Here is a 13,250-nt window from a genome sequence, read left to right as displayed (position 1 = left end):
AGCAATGCCTTGACTTGGAGCAGGCCGCAATGGTTTCTTAACGATAAAGCACTCAATTGTATTTTTCACTTCCCTCACTCATATCATCAAATGCCTGATATTCAAACCTACGAATCGCTGTATACATCACTTTTGTAGGTGCCAATTTTTTCAAATTAGAAGCTTGGAGGAATTTCATGCATTATATGATGTAATTTTCCACGATGGACTGTTACGGCCAAATTAAAGTAGATAATCGAAATACGATTTCGGATTTGAGGATCGGATCTCGTGGACTAAATTACTGTCAAAATCTGCAGTGAAATCTGAAAATTTTAAGAAATTGGCTCTGAAAATCTGAAAAATTGTGGGTGTGTCCCATAATTATCAATCAGCTTGCTATCGCTTGCCAATACAGCCGGTCCTTATCAACTGTATCGTTGGAGTGCTTGCTTGAGTGCTTAAGCCACTTGGCGAATGCTCTATAAGCTGCTTGGTTGTTCGTTTGCAAGCCATGACGATGCACAGAAAAAATACCCACACTGTCCCTCTGCTAAACACAACCAAAAATATATTAATTGATGAACAAAGTTCAGACCTCACCTGCATGGGTTGGGCCCCACGGTGTCATATCTGCTGAAATATTGGGCAATTTTTTTCGGTTTCATCTCGCAGCACATCAGGTTGCAGTGGGGACTGTACAATGAAGGCTTGCGCACGAGGGAGGGAGCAGGGGCTTTCGTCCCAGCCTTGGGTGCATGAAGGGAGGGGTGGGGGCTGCAATGAAAGTTCCCTCAGAATGACATGGCATTTCCCACAAGCTGCATTGTGGACTCGCCCCCCCCCCCCCCAGATGTGGACCAATGAGGAGGAGACTCGCATGAGCCGAGACGGAGAAAGCGATATGAAAAAGACGTGAGTGCAAAGGAAAACACGAGAGAAAAGCGATGTCCTGCAGGGAGAAAGGAGCTCAGAGCTGGTCCTCATCTTTGTGGGAAAAGCCATTTCCTAAGAGCAGAAAGGAGCTAAAAGCTTGCTGTTGTCCTAAAAGCTTGTCCTGAGAGTAGCAGAAGGATCAGGGATGAGAGAAAGTGACATCCTGAGGAGGAGGAAGCTGAAACAGAGGAGGGAGAGTCGCATATCTTGCACGCCAGAGAGGAGTTGCCTGCTGACTCTGAACACCTCAGGGACGCGGCTGCATGTCCCATTGTGCCACATCACTACTGCCCATCTTCCGCATCCTTTCCCCCACATTCTATAGCATATTTGGACTGTGGTGCAGCCCCGTGAGGCTATGTGAGGTGATGGGGAAAAGAATAGACCCTACTTTTCTTTTTCTGCACTTTACTTTACTTTTCTTCTCAAGTTCTTCTTGTTGTCTTCTTTTCCTCTGATTGAATGATGGTCAAGTCTCTTGCGTAAGTAAAATTAGATAAGAAAGAATACATGTTCGGTAAATCTGCTCTTATGTGCCTTTTGCATTCTTTCCTGCAAATACTTGCTTTTAAATGATTGCTTGTGTGTGTAATAAATAATTGTTTGTTATTATTTCCAATCTGTCTCGGTTGTCCTTTACTTCGTTGGTCCAACAAGTACTGTGTGGTTAGACAGGAAGTTGTACCCCACCTGATTTGCTCTGTTCACCGGTGCTGCACCTATCTGTTCCGCTTGGCAGAAGATCACCAGGTGAGGCGATGAGGGCGTGGCCTCTGGTTAGGTTGCTGTGCCAATGAAAAGGTATCGCGGAAACATCGAAGTGTAACCCTGCTCGGCAGGTAGTCTAAGTCAAGCGGTTATGGCTGTGTAAGAACGACAGCCCATTGGACCGCGGAGTTATCTATGGTTGGCAGCCTCAGGACTGGGTGTTCATGAGAAACTCGAGTGCTTCCCCTTATGACGAGCCCCGGGCCATAACAATATCTATATATACAGTGCCTTCAGAAAGAATTCACACCCCTCGACATTTGTCACATTTTGTTGTGTTACAGTCTGAATTTAAAATTGATTAAATTTCTTTCTTTTTTGTCCCTGATCTACACAAAATACCCCATAATGACAAAGTGAAAACGTGTTTTTAGAAATTTTTACATATTAATTAAAAATGAAAAGCTGAAATATCTTGCGTCAATAAGTATTCAACCCCTCTGCGATGACACTCCAAATTGAGCTCAGGTGCATCCAATTTCCTTTGATCATCCTTGAGATGTCTCTTCAACTTGATTGGAGTCCACCTGTACCCAATTCAATTGATTGGACATTATTTAGAAAGAAATACACCTTTCCACCACTTACAGTCACAATTGCAGGTTGTCTTCCCACCCTTGGGAAGGGGAGTGTGCGTACGGATTATTTTAGGCCTGTGGCCTAACCCTTGGTACCAGAAGTATATACATAAAATTTGGTAGAGATCGGCCAAGCTGATTTTGATTCTACAAGGTTCAGACATCCCCACATGTGTACATACACAATCCATACATCAAACTTCAGTATGGAAGAAGTCAGAATACCTTCATCTTTGCATTTTTTAATTTACCTCTAAATAATATAAGTTAAGCTTACAATTTATCCGAGATTATTCTTTCCAGTAATTGGTTAATGCAGTCATACATCACTGATGATGCATGAGGATTGGCAAATTAACCATTCATCCAATGTGAAGTCAAACAGTTTAAATCAGGCTTTGCCAAAAGCTTTGTATTACAAAGCTTATTTGTATTGTTGGTTATACCTGAACACATTAACATTTGTCCATGACTGAAGCTCCAAAATATTGACCAGTTTGAATACTGCCCTCTGGGAGTTGTTAATTATTTGGAAAAAAAAAATCTACTTCTCTCACATGCAGCACCTGGCTGCTGATAAAATCATTTATGCGGGTGTCGCCACGCTCCTGATGTAATGCCTCCATATATTTGGATAAGGGCTTAGAATTTCTCGAGGGCACGAGTTAATATTGGCCTCCTATTTTTGAGAGGTATCATGGGATATTACACTGTACATTCACAAGATTGAACAGCTGACTTAACATTCTGTCTGAAGAACAGTACCCTTTCATGCAATGCCTTGCCTATGAAGCACCAGGATAGTCAGGCTGCAAGTTAAACATGGGCAAGCCAGGTCAAAGGTAAATACATGACTTCTGAGTTGTCCGGTATGTCATTTTCGATTGTGAAATAATGTTCGACAATGGAAGCTGTATTATCAGGAGCCTCTGATTAACCTGCATTATGGGATCATTTTGGTAACCTTGGTAGAGTATCTTTGAATCAATCATTAACGCATTTGAGAATGGTGGAAGCAATGCTTCTTTGATGCAAGCAAGAAGCCACAATATATCGTGATGCTGCCCTCTTCTCATTTTTAAATAAAAAGGAAAACTACTTAAATATACTCATGAAACCCAACATACTAAGTCCTGGTATCTATTGTCAGGTTGTCAGCAAGAAATTGGGGGGGGGGGGGGAAGTGGGAACACTCGATCATTCAACACCAATCTCAAAACAAAAATAAAAAAAACTTTGTGCAGTCTATCTGTGTTTAGATTTTTACAGTTTACATTGAAGATTGTTCAAACTGTTCTTGGCTTCCTTTTAAACGTCTATATGAGGACCACTCATAGGCAGGGAATTGCATCAATGAGCATACCGTGCCATCTATCAGAGAGGACGTAAAAGGCGCTGTCACACCTTGACGATTTAGCCAGCGTATGCCGACTTATGAAAAATTTGTCTAAAACGCTGGCACACGTCGAATATGTTAGTTTTTTTTTGTATATGTTTTGTATATTGTATATTTTTGAATATGTTTTTTTTTTAGAATATGTTAGTAAGTTTTGTATATGTTAAGAGCACGCTGAAAAACACTGCCATACGTCGTAGTACGCTGGCTTTCATCGTTGTACTTTGCGGTTGTCCTCAAATTTTAGCATGCTTGAAATTTTACGACGTAAGCCAGCGTATGACTCACACGTTCCGCTACGCTGGCCATAAGTTGCAGACACGTTATGCGATCGTTGACACGTTGACACATGTTACTTGTAAGTTACTTATAAGTCGAAACACGTCGAGGTAATGATTAGCATACCCGAAACTTATTTATAACCTATGAGTAACGTGTTGTCAGCACGTTACACGATCGTTGCACACACGTCGAGGCACGTTACTTGTAAGTCGAAACGCGTTGAGGTAATGCTTAGCGTACCCAAAACCTATTTCTAACCTATGAGTAACGTGCTTTGAACCTATGTGTAACGCACCTCCAACGCATATTGACGTATGTAGACGTATTTGATTGATGTCTTCAGGGCGACCACAGAACTTACTGAACGTGTTTCTAATTTACAGCTACCGTATAATGGCGTATTGGCAGCGTTTAAAAAAAAAACAATAACTTCCGATATTTCGTCACGTGCCGTTACGTCACGTCCGATTGCCTCTTCAGTTTGCTCATGTCTTATTCTTAGTTCCTTCTCTGTGAATATTTTCTGTTTGAGGATATTGTCACGTCGACGTCGAAACTTAAAAGCAAATGTCCGAATATATTTTAAAATTCGTGATAGACTAAAAAAGTAATAATAAAAATAAAAAAAACAACAACTTCAGATATTTCGGCACGTGCCTTCACGGAGCCAAGGAGAAAAAAAAATGTGCCTTGACGGAGAAAATAAGTTTCGGGTATGCTAAACATTACCTCGACGTGTTTCGACTTATGAGTAACTTACAAGGAACTTGTGTCGACGTGTGTCAACGATCGCATATCGTGCCTACAACTTATTCCCAGCGTCGCGGAACGTGTGAGCCATACGGCGAGTACGTCGTAAAATTTTCAGCATGCTTGAAATTTCACGACGTATGAGACACGTACCACGAAATATGACAGCGTACTTCATAGTTTCTCAGCGTGCTCTTAACGTATACACAACTTACCCATAACTTATTCGACATGTGCCAGCTTGGTTCGTCAATTTTTCATAGGTCGGCATACGCTGGCTAAATCGTCAAGGTGTGACTGCGTGGTTGACACTTTCAATTTTCAGGCGGTTATGATTTAAATTGGCGTGCGGCAGGTTTTTAACAGGCTACGCCACGAGTTCGTCGGCGATACGTGCAGCGCGCTATGCCTAAGTTAAATTATCGTTGGGCATAGGTTGTGAACGCCAACAACAGGCAAAGCATTCGTTGGTATAAGTTATCTATAAGACAACGAAACGTTCTGTGCCCGTTACTAATATGTTATGCATACGACCAACACGTTATGAATACGACCAAAACTTTAAAAAAAACATCAAAATTTCAGCGTACGCCAACGTTTTACATACATTTTTATACGTTGCCATTGCTGGCTAAATCGTCAAGGTGTGACAGCGCCTTAAGCGAAGGAACCCTCTGCTAGCATTTGATGTTGGATCGCAACCGTGTCAGGGTGTCTTTCGTGAATAGCTGGTGGAGTTATCACCAGAGCCGTAAACATATTTAAAATTTCTTCCCGACCAGCCCCAGTCCAGATCAGCCCTCGTGCAGGATTTGCACTCCAGCCACCGTAAAACCCTTCATTCCGCAAAACACAAAAACGCAAAGAAATCTGAAAACCCACTCCGTGTGAGTACCTCCTGTGCAGCTTCCCTTCGCAGGGCAGCTCACCGGATGACGGGATTGCGGTAAAGCCTTCGGGACCCTCAATCTTCGATGATGGGGGGAACCCACGGGGGAGCATTCCCGGGTCAGATTGTGGGAGAGTGTGTCGGAGTGGTGTTGAGGTGTCATCCACCAGACGGTGGTCTCCTTGGGTTAACCTGAGGCAGTCCCTTCGGGTAGGTGGCTGGAATGTCCTATCCCTAAGAGAGGATGATCACCTGTCTCTGTTATCATCTCAGCTCAAGCGTTTGGAAATCAGTATTGCAGCACTCTCGTAGGTTCGGACACCGGATTGTGGTGAGATCATGGTGGGTGGTTACACCTACTACTGGTCTGGTCGCTATGATGGTTACCATTCCCAAGGAGTTGCTGTAGCTGTGTCCAATAAGCTGACTCCAATGATAATTGAGGTAACACCGGTCAACAAGCGTATTATGAGACGAAGGATTCGTCACTCCTTAGGTATCATTTCCCTGGTCTCTGTTTATGCTCCGACTGAGGCGAGTGATCTCACCGTGAAGGATGCATTCTTGCCACGCTCGAGTCTGTGGTTGATCAGTGCCCCAGACGAGATACACTTCTAGTCTTGGGGGATTTCAATGCATCGACTGGAACTGAAAGGGATGGATGGATATGCGACATGTATTGGTCCCCATGGGTCAGGAACTATGAACCAGCATAGCACTAAGTTCCTTGACTTTGCAAGAAGTCATGGATTTAGGGTGGCCGGTTCATGGTTTCAGTGCCCACAAGCTCATCGCTGGACTAGGTATTCCAACGCTGGCGGTGTGGCAAAGGAGATTGACAATGTCCTCGTTGATGGTCGCTGGAGGATGATCCAGAACTGCAGGGTCTACCGGAGTGCTCAGTTCCTCAATACTGACCACCGGCTTGTTGTAGCAACTCTAAAGTTGCACCTTAAATCCAGGAGAATGGTACCATCCAGCCGAGGCTGGATGTTGGCAAGCTCAAGGATGAGAGGGAAGCAGAGGAGTTTGCAAACAGGCTGAGTGGAGATTTGAGGAGTCTGGGTGCATTGGGAGGTCCTGAAGAGTTGTGGAGTGCCTTCAAGACCACCGTCCTTGATGTTGCCGGTGGATGTCTTGGAACTCACCATAGGGCAAAGAAGAATTTTGTCTCTCAAGGGACACTGGATACCATTGACCAGAGTCGCAGGGCCAGGCTGAATGGCAGAGCTGAGCTGTTCACGGAGCTGAGGCATAAAACTGTACATGCGCTAAGGGTGGACAAGGAGGCCTATGTGCAAGGAATCTGTGAGGGGGTAGAGCATCACCTGCAGTCAAGGGATTCTCCTCCTGCTTACAGGGGAAATTGTGCATTGCGTTCATCCAAGCCCATCCCTCGGTGCACTGCAGTTAGAGCAGAGGGTGGTAGGCTCTTGACAGTGGAGTCCGAAGTGAAGGCCCGCTGGGCCGGTTAGTTTGAGCGGTTGTACCAGGCTGATCCACCAGCTGTCGAGTTGGAAGTCAGGGGTGTTACAATCCCTGTTGCTGACCCTCCAATCAACTGTGGTCCACCTTCGCTTGTGGAAACACAGGCTGCGGTGAACCGATTGAAATGGGGTAAAGCTCCAGGGATCTGGAGCATCCATGCTGAACTTCTCAAGGCTGGTGGAAATGCTGCACTCGTGTCGTTGCATGCAGTTCTGTGCTCTGCTTGGAACACAGGCATCATCCCAACTGACTGGAAGAGGAACCTTGTGGTCCCTCTCTGGAAAGGGAAGGGTGATCGCCAAGACTGCAACAACTACCGAGGGGTGACGCTACTCTCAGTGCCGGGCAAGGTCTTTGCTCGGATAATTCTTGATAGGGTTCACCACCATCTGCTTGAGCACCAGCATCCAGAGCAGTCAGGCTTTACAACAAAGAGGTCAACGATTGACCGTATCCTTGCTCTTCGGGTCCTCACCACAGACGAGAGTTTAGGCAGGAGCTGCTTGCATCCTATGTTGATCTCTGTAAAGCGTTCGATTCAGTGAATCGAGATGCCCTCTGGAGGATTCTTGGTCTTCATGGGGTGCGACCAAAACTGATCGATCTGACGTCTGAACTCTACCCTGGAACTGAGAGAACTGTGAGATGTGGTGGTACCATCTCTGACTTATTTCCAGTTGTTACTGGAGTTCGTCAGGGGTGTGTACTGGCCCCCACACTTTTCAGCACTTGTATGGACTGGATTCTAGGGAGGATGTTGGAGAGATCAAGCTGCGGTGCATCATTTGGGAATGTCAAGATCTCTGACCTTGATTTCGCAGATGATGCAGTCATCTTTGCGGAGACTTTAGATATCCTTTTGGGGGCCCTCAAGGTGCTGAATGAGGAGTCGGAGCCGCTGGGATTACGGGTTTCCTGGGTCAAAACTATGATCCAGGCTTTCAATGACATCTTGGAAGCTGCTGTCCTGTCTGTGCCTGTTTGTGGTGAGGATGTTGAGGTCGTGGAGAGATTCACTTACCTTGGCAGTGATGTTCATGTCTCTGCCGGCTGTGAGTCAGAGGTCAATAGAGGTCTGGGTCGGGCCTGGGGAGTCATGGATTCACTGGATAAAGGGGGTGTGACGCTGCCGGTACCTGTGCGGGAGGCCGAAAGTCAGAGACTTCAGGTCCTTGGTGCTTCCACAGTCTTGCTCTATGGATGCGAGACTTGAACTCTGACCAAGGATCTGAGACGGAGACGTAATTCCTTTGGTATCAGGTCTCTTCGGAGAATCTTTGGCTATCACTGGTCGGACTTTGTGTCCAACGAGTGGTTGCTGAGAGACTCAAATGAGATTTGTTACACTAATAGTCCGTGAGCGTCAGCTGCGGCTGTATGGACATGTGGCTCGTTTTCCTGACGCTGATCCTGCTCACCAGATTCTCTCAGCGAGTGAGTCTCATGAGTGGAGGAGGCCAATGGGCCGACCACGTGCCTCGTGGTTGCAGCAGGTTGATCGGCATCTCAAGGAGATGGGGATGGGCCAGGCATCTGCCTGGGGGATGGCCAGATGGAGGCCCCTGGAGTATCAGCAGAAAGTGGATGCAGCGACGCGCTGCTCTGGCGCATGCTCCCATACCTGACCTGACCTGACCTCGTCCGGATGGGGGATGGGCACCACTGGGTCCATTTGCCCATATAATTGCCAACATGGCATCCCGACAACCTTAAAAGTCATGGGAAAGGGTGAGATCACACATATTCACGATACAGTATGTGAGACTCTTTTTTTCTATAGTATGTCAGATGGATATGGTATCTGGAGGGCTGGCACAAGGCAGGATGACCATCCAATTGATGATGCCAACCTGTCAATAATGTGGAGGTATGTATTTGACCTGTTGCATATTTTCTCAAGATTTCCAGAGAGGGATGCTTTCAGAGCCTGCCTGGTCGAAGGGTGAAGAACCATCTTATGCAGAGTTCAGAAAACTGCAAAGTGATATGAGGAATTTACCAGTGTCAGAGTGGTGACTGATGTACAACAACTGCAACAACAAATAATAATAATAATCTGGCTCAGAATTCAATCTTGAAGGAAACCAGCCTGTCGAGGTAGAGCATGGGAGAAAACACCACCCAATACAACAAAATGCTTGTGAGAAAAAAAAATGTGACAACTAGTCTACGATGGGTAATGAATACCACGGTAGTTGACAGGTTGGAAAGCAGAGTCGAGTGCCAAGACAGAACCAGAATCACAGATGTTCAGTGAAATGCCTCTGACCTCATTTTTTGAGATCAAGGGAATCCACATATTGTTGACACAAGGGAAGCAGCATTTCCGTGGTCCAAGCATCAGAGCTGAAACCAAACTGATGATTTGAGCTCAGAGCATCAGAAAAGAGAAGTCTTAAAGCCTACTGCAATAACCTATTCCATGACTTTGCTTATCCTGGGGAAAATACTGACCAGTCTGGAGTTCAGAAGATAAGTTGCGTTTTAGACCCATCAAAGTCCTTCAAAACCTGCACTGGTATTAGTAACTTGTGGTTGTTTGTCCATGCTCTGTCCTTCCAAATGCTGAGCATCAAGCAAGGAAGCAGCATGTACAGTTTTTAAGTCTTTGGTATGACTTGGATGGGGTTTGAACTGCCGAACTCCCAGGTTCAGCGGTGACGCTTTCAACATTATGCAACCGAGTCTGATTCTTAGGAAATGTCTGGTACTTTTGGCACCGTTCTTATGAAATGGGGAAACATTAATGACTTTCATTGATGCATGTGGGTGGCCCTCAAGAGAAAAACCTGCAAAGGTCAAGAAGAAAAAGGAGTAGACAGAGCAGATGAACAATTTTTGAATGTTAAAGCACTGATGTCACTCAGAAAGGTGTCTTCGAGCTATCAAGCGGTCCATTGAGAAAACTCCTCGTTGCAAGACAGCAGATGTTACGGAGGAGGTCCAAGTTAGCTCAAGAACTGCCTTGCGGTACCTTCATCAACTGGCTCCCATGGGAGAGCAGCTTGGAGAAAATCTCTGCTTAGACCAGCCAACATTCAAAGGAGAAAGAAGTGGGCTGATGAGATGGCTACCAGATCCTTGGAGTTTTGGCAAACTGTCATTTTGTCAGATGAGTCCCAATTTGCTCAATTTTCTGACAGTGGATGCGTATGGGTCTGGAGACTTCCCAGTCAAGAGTTCTCTTTGAAACGACTGCAGCTAACTGTCAATCACAGTGGTTTTTCAGTGATGGCGGGGAACGCGGGGAGCAATCTGGAGAGCTGGTCGATCGGAGCTTGTGGAGTGCGTTGGCAACATCAACTCCACGATGTATATTTCTATCCTTGAGGATGGACTTCTTCCCGTCTTCTCCACTGATTAGATGGTCAAAAACAACACTCTGTTAATGGAGGATGGAGCTCCATGCCACACTGCAAAAAAGACCAAAGGATGGCAGGACAGGAATGGGATCAAGCGACTTCAATGGCCAAGTCAGTCTCCTGACACGACCCCCTTTGAACACCTCTAGGCCATATTGGATCGAGCTGTGCGGAAAAAGTCCAGGAAACCAACATCATGGACAGAATTGCTCACCCGTTTGTGTAAAGCCTGGGCAGAAATCCCACAAGTGAAAATTTCAGAACTCGTTAATTCCATGCCTGAAAGAGTAAAAGCTTTGAAATCTGCAGATGGCAAGTCCACCAAATATGAGTGTGTGTATTAAAATGGATCAAATGTTCTTCAAATGTTAAATAAATAAATAATTTTGAAATCATGGTGTCTATTTACTTGTTATGTCTGTTTCTGCAGCACTCTAAAAAGCAAATCATTCAAGGAATTATTTCCTATTGCTGTGCTTGTTTTATCAAGTCTTTTTCATTTGAAATATTATGGATCGCTCACTTCATGAATAAGAAGTGAAATTGGAATCAAACAATCCACACTCATGATACACAATTTATAATTATTGTTGTGAAAATTTCGTGGAAACAACTGCACAAAATAAAGATCGGGATGCAAACGCACTCGCACGTGAAGACATACAGATACTTACTTGTGTCCTTCCATGAATGAAGCATCCAGGTCCTCAGCCTTGCGATCATTATGCACTTTTATCTAACAGACAAAAGTCATTATAATGAGGAAGTGATCTTAAAAGGGGGCCTACTACATATTACATATGCAAAGGTCTGGATACAGGTAGGGTAGTTGGTTTGGAGAATACATGAGTAAGGGAAATCCAAAATGTAACCATTATATACACAATGTGAAGATAGCTCCAAAGTCAGCACTTTGTAATTTTTAATCTTCAGGTGAAAGTACATGAGGATTGTATTCAATCATCAGTAACTTTGGATAACCTCGAATGCTGGATGTACACACCACATTGTAATCCTGCGTGACTTCCTCCATATCCGCATTCACATTCAGTTTGTCAACAAGCTGGAAGAGATTAGAAGAAAAAAAAAATTCAAGGTTCTAAGTTAACCAGGTGTCTAAGGAAACAAATAAAGTCCATTTTGCATTACCCAAGCCAGTCTTACCATATTGTAAACAGCCAGCTCACCCTGCAAGTCCTTGATTTCTGCTGAAAATGACTCTGCCCTGAAACATAGTTGATCAATGAAAGCATGGATAATTTGCTCATCAATCCACGGAGCATTTGTGTAGCAAGCTTCACCTCACCTTTTATTGTATGCATGGTACGCCGAGTTGTCTTGGTCAAACGCTTCCACCGATCTCTGCAGTTTGCTGTTTTCGGCAGCAAGCTCAGCCATTTTGCTCCTGCAATCAGAAAATAATACTTAAAGACAAAATATTATTTAAGCCTCCCCCGATAAGGCCTGTGAGATAGTGGAAGGCTTATTGCTGTTTTAGGGTTTGCTTCTTCATTTGGCACCCCAAATTTTTGATGGTACAACAGAGTTTCTTAGACCTCAAGGAGTACTAAACCAGCACTTCGAAAAAATTTTTTTTTTAATTTATTCCTCCTGCTCTCCCAACATTCCCAATTTCCAAACTGCATCTCAAAGCTGGCTGGGACTTTCAGATTGAAATTTTGCATCAATAATGGGAATAGAAAGTATGTGGATTGACAATTTTTTTGACCTTGACATAATTTTAAAGGTCATGATCCAATTGTAGGCATTTTAACATTTTCACCATAACTCAACGAAGGGTTGTCTGATCAAAACGAAATTTCCCTTTCCAGACAGCCCAGAGTAATTATCATTTAGACTTGATTTACATCATACCCCCCCCCACCCCAGGTTAAAGGGAAAAATCAAGTGGCAGTCTGAAAAAACACCAAAAAACCCCACAAAAAAACCTGTGAATTTTGGTATTGCTCAATTTTGCCAACGTGGAATCTCAAAGACCGCTTGGTCTTCCAAGATGTCCTTGAAACATAATAGTGTACCTGCATTGAAGTTGTGCACCTGCTATTTGATTTGTGTCCTTGACTTACATTTTTCAGATTGTGACCAAATTAACCCATTGAATCCTCGTGGCCATTTTACCAACCGCTATTCAAACCTCCATATACCTGAGCGACCAGTTTACCGGCTGCCATTCAAACCTCCATGTACCAGAGCGGCCAGTTTACTAGCTGCCATTCAAACCTCCATACACCTGAGTGGACAGTTTACCAGCCACTATTCAAACCTCCATATACCTGAGTGGCTAGATTTTTCTCCAGGGAGCCCAGAGTGGGAGAGCCGAAAGTCCAAGGAACTTACGGTTCAAAGGGTTAACAAAAAAAACCTTTTTGATCATAACTTGAATAATTTTCCTCTGATTTTCATAATGTTGAGTTTGATGGTAGATTGTGGATGGGGACACATTTTCTTAATTTACACTCTATCCCTAGATGTTGAAAGGCAAGGTCATATGGTGGTCCAAAAAAAATATGGCCATCATTGGATTTGCCACCCCAGAGTAAGGCGATCGGCCAAGGGTTAATCGCGGGTGATCACCAAGGGTAAGCCATTCCCGGTCAGCCGAGGCTTACCCTTGGCAATCGCATCGTGTTATTGCAGATATCTAGTTTGTTAAACTTGAAGTTATATGACAATGATTGTGAAGTTTTTGCAAACAGATGCTGGCTCTTGTGGAAGAGCTGAAAGAGAAAGTTGGGGGAGGGGGGGTTAGAGAGGGAGAGAGAGACAGAGAGAGACAGAGACACACAGAGACAGACAGAGAC

General features: G+C 44.5%; 1 protein-coding gene across 5 annotated transcripts in view; it reads right to left on the bottom strand.

The window, feature by feature from the left end:
- Nucleotides 1–13,250, bottom strand: part of IFT74 (intraflagellar transport 74) — a 96,921-nt gene that overhangs the window by 63,415 nt on the left and 20,256 nt on the right. For all 5 annotated transcript variants that reach the window (XM_085885345.1, XM_085885343.1, XM_085885344.1 and 2 more), the window contains 4 exons: nt 11,735–11,833; nt 11,593–11,653; nt 11,432–11,491; nt 11,103–11,164 (listed from right to left, as the gene is read on the bottom strand). In XM_085885345.1, the coding sequence (XP_085741471.1) occupies nt 11,103–11,164; nt 11,432–11,491; nt 11,593–11,653; nt 11,735–11,833 (282 nt within the window). The remainder of the gene's footprint in view (nt 1–11,102; nt 11,165–11,431; nt 11,492–11,592; nt 11,654–11,734; nt 11,834–13,250) is intronic.

This window comes from Eptatretus burgeri, chromosome 6 (genome assembly GCF_056783735.1).
Source record: "Eptatretus burgeri isolate ZD-2024b chromosome 6, Ebu_testis_v1, whole genome shotgun sequence".
In the NCBI taxonomy this organism is placed as follows: domain Eukaryota; kingdom Metazoa; phylum Chordata; class Myxini; order Myxiniformes; family Myxinidae; genus Eptatretus; species Eptatretus burgeri.
The sequence above is the reverse complement of the archived record's forward strand: the minus strand, read 5'-3'. Positions and strand labels throughout refer to the sequence as shown.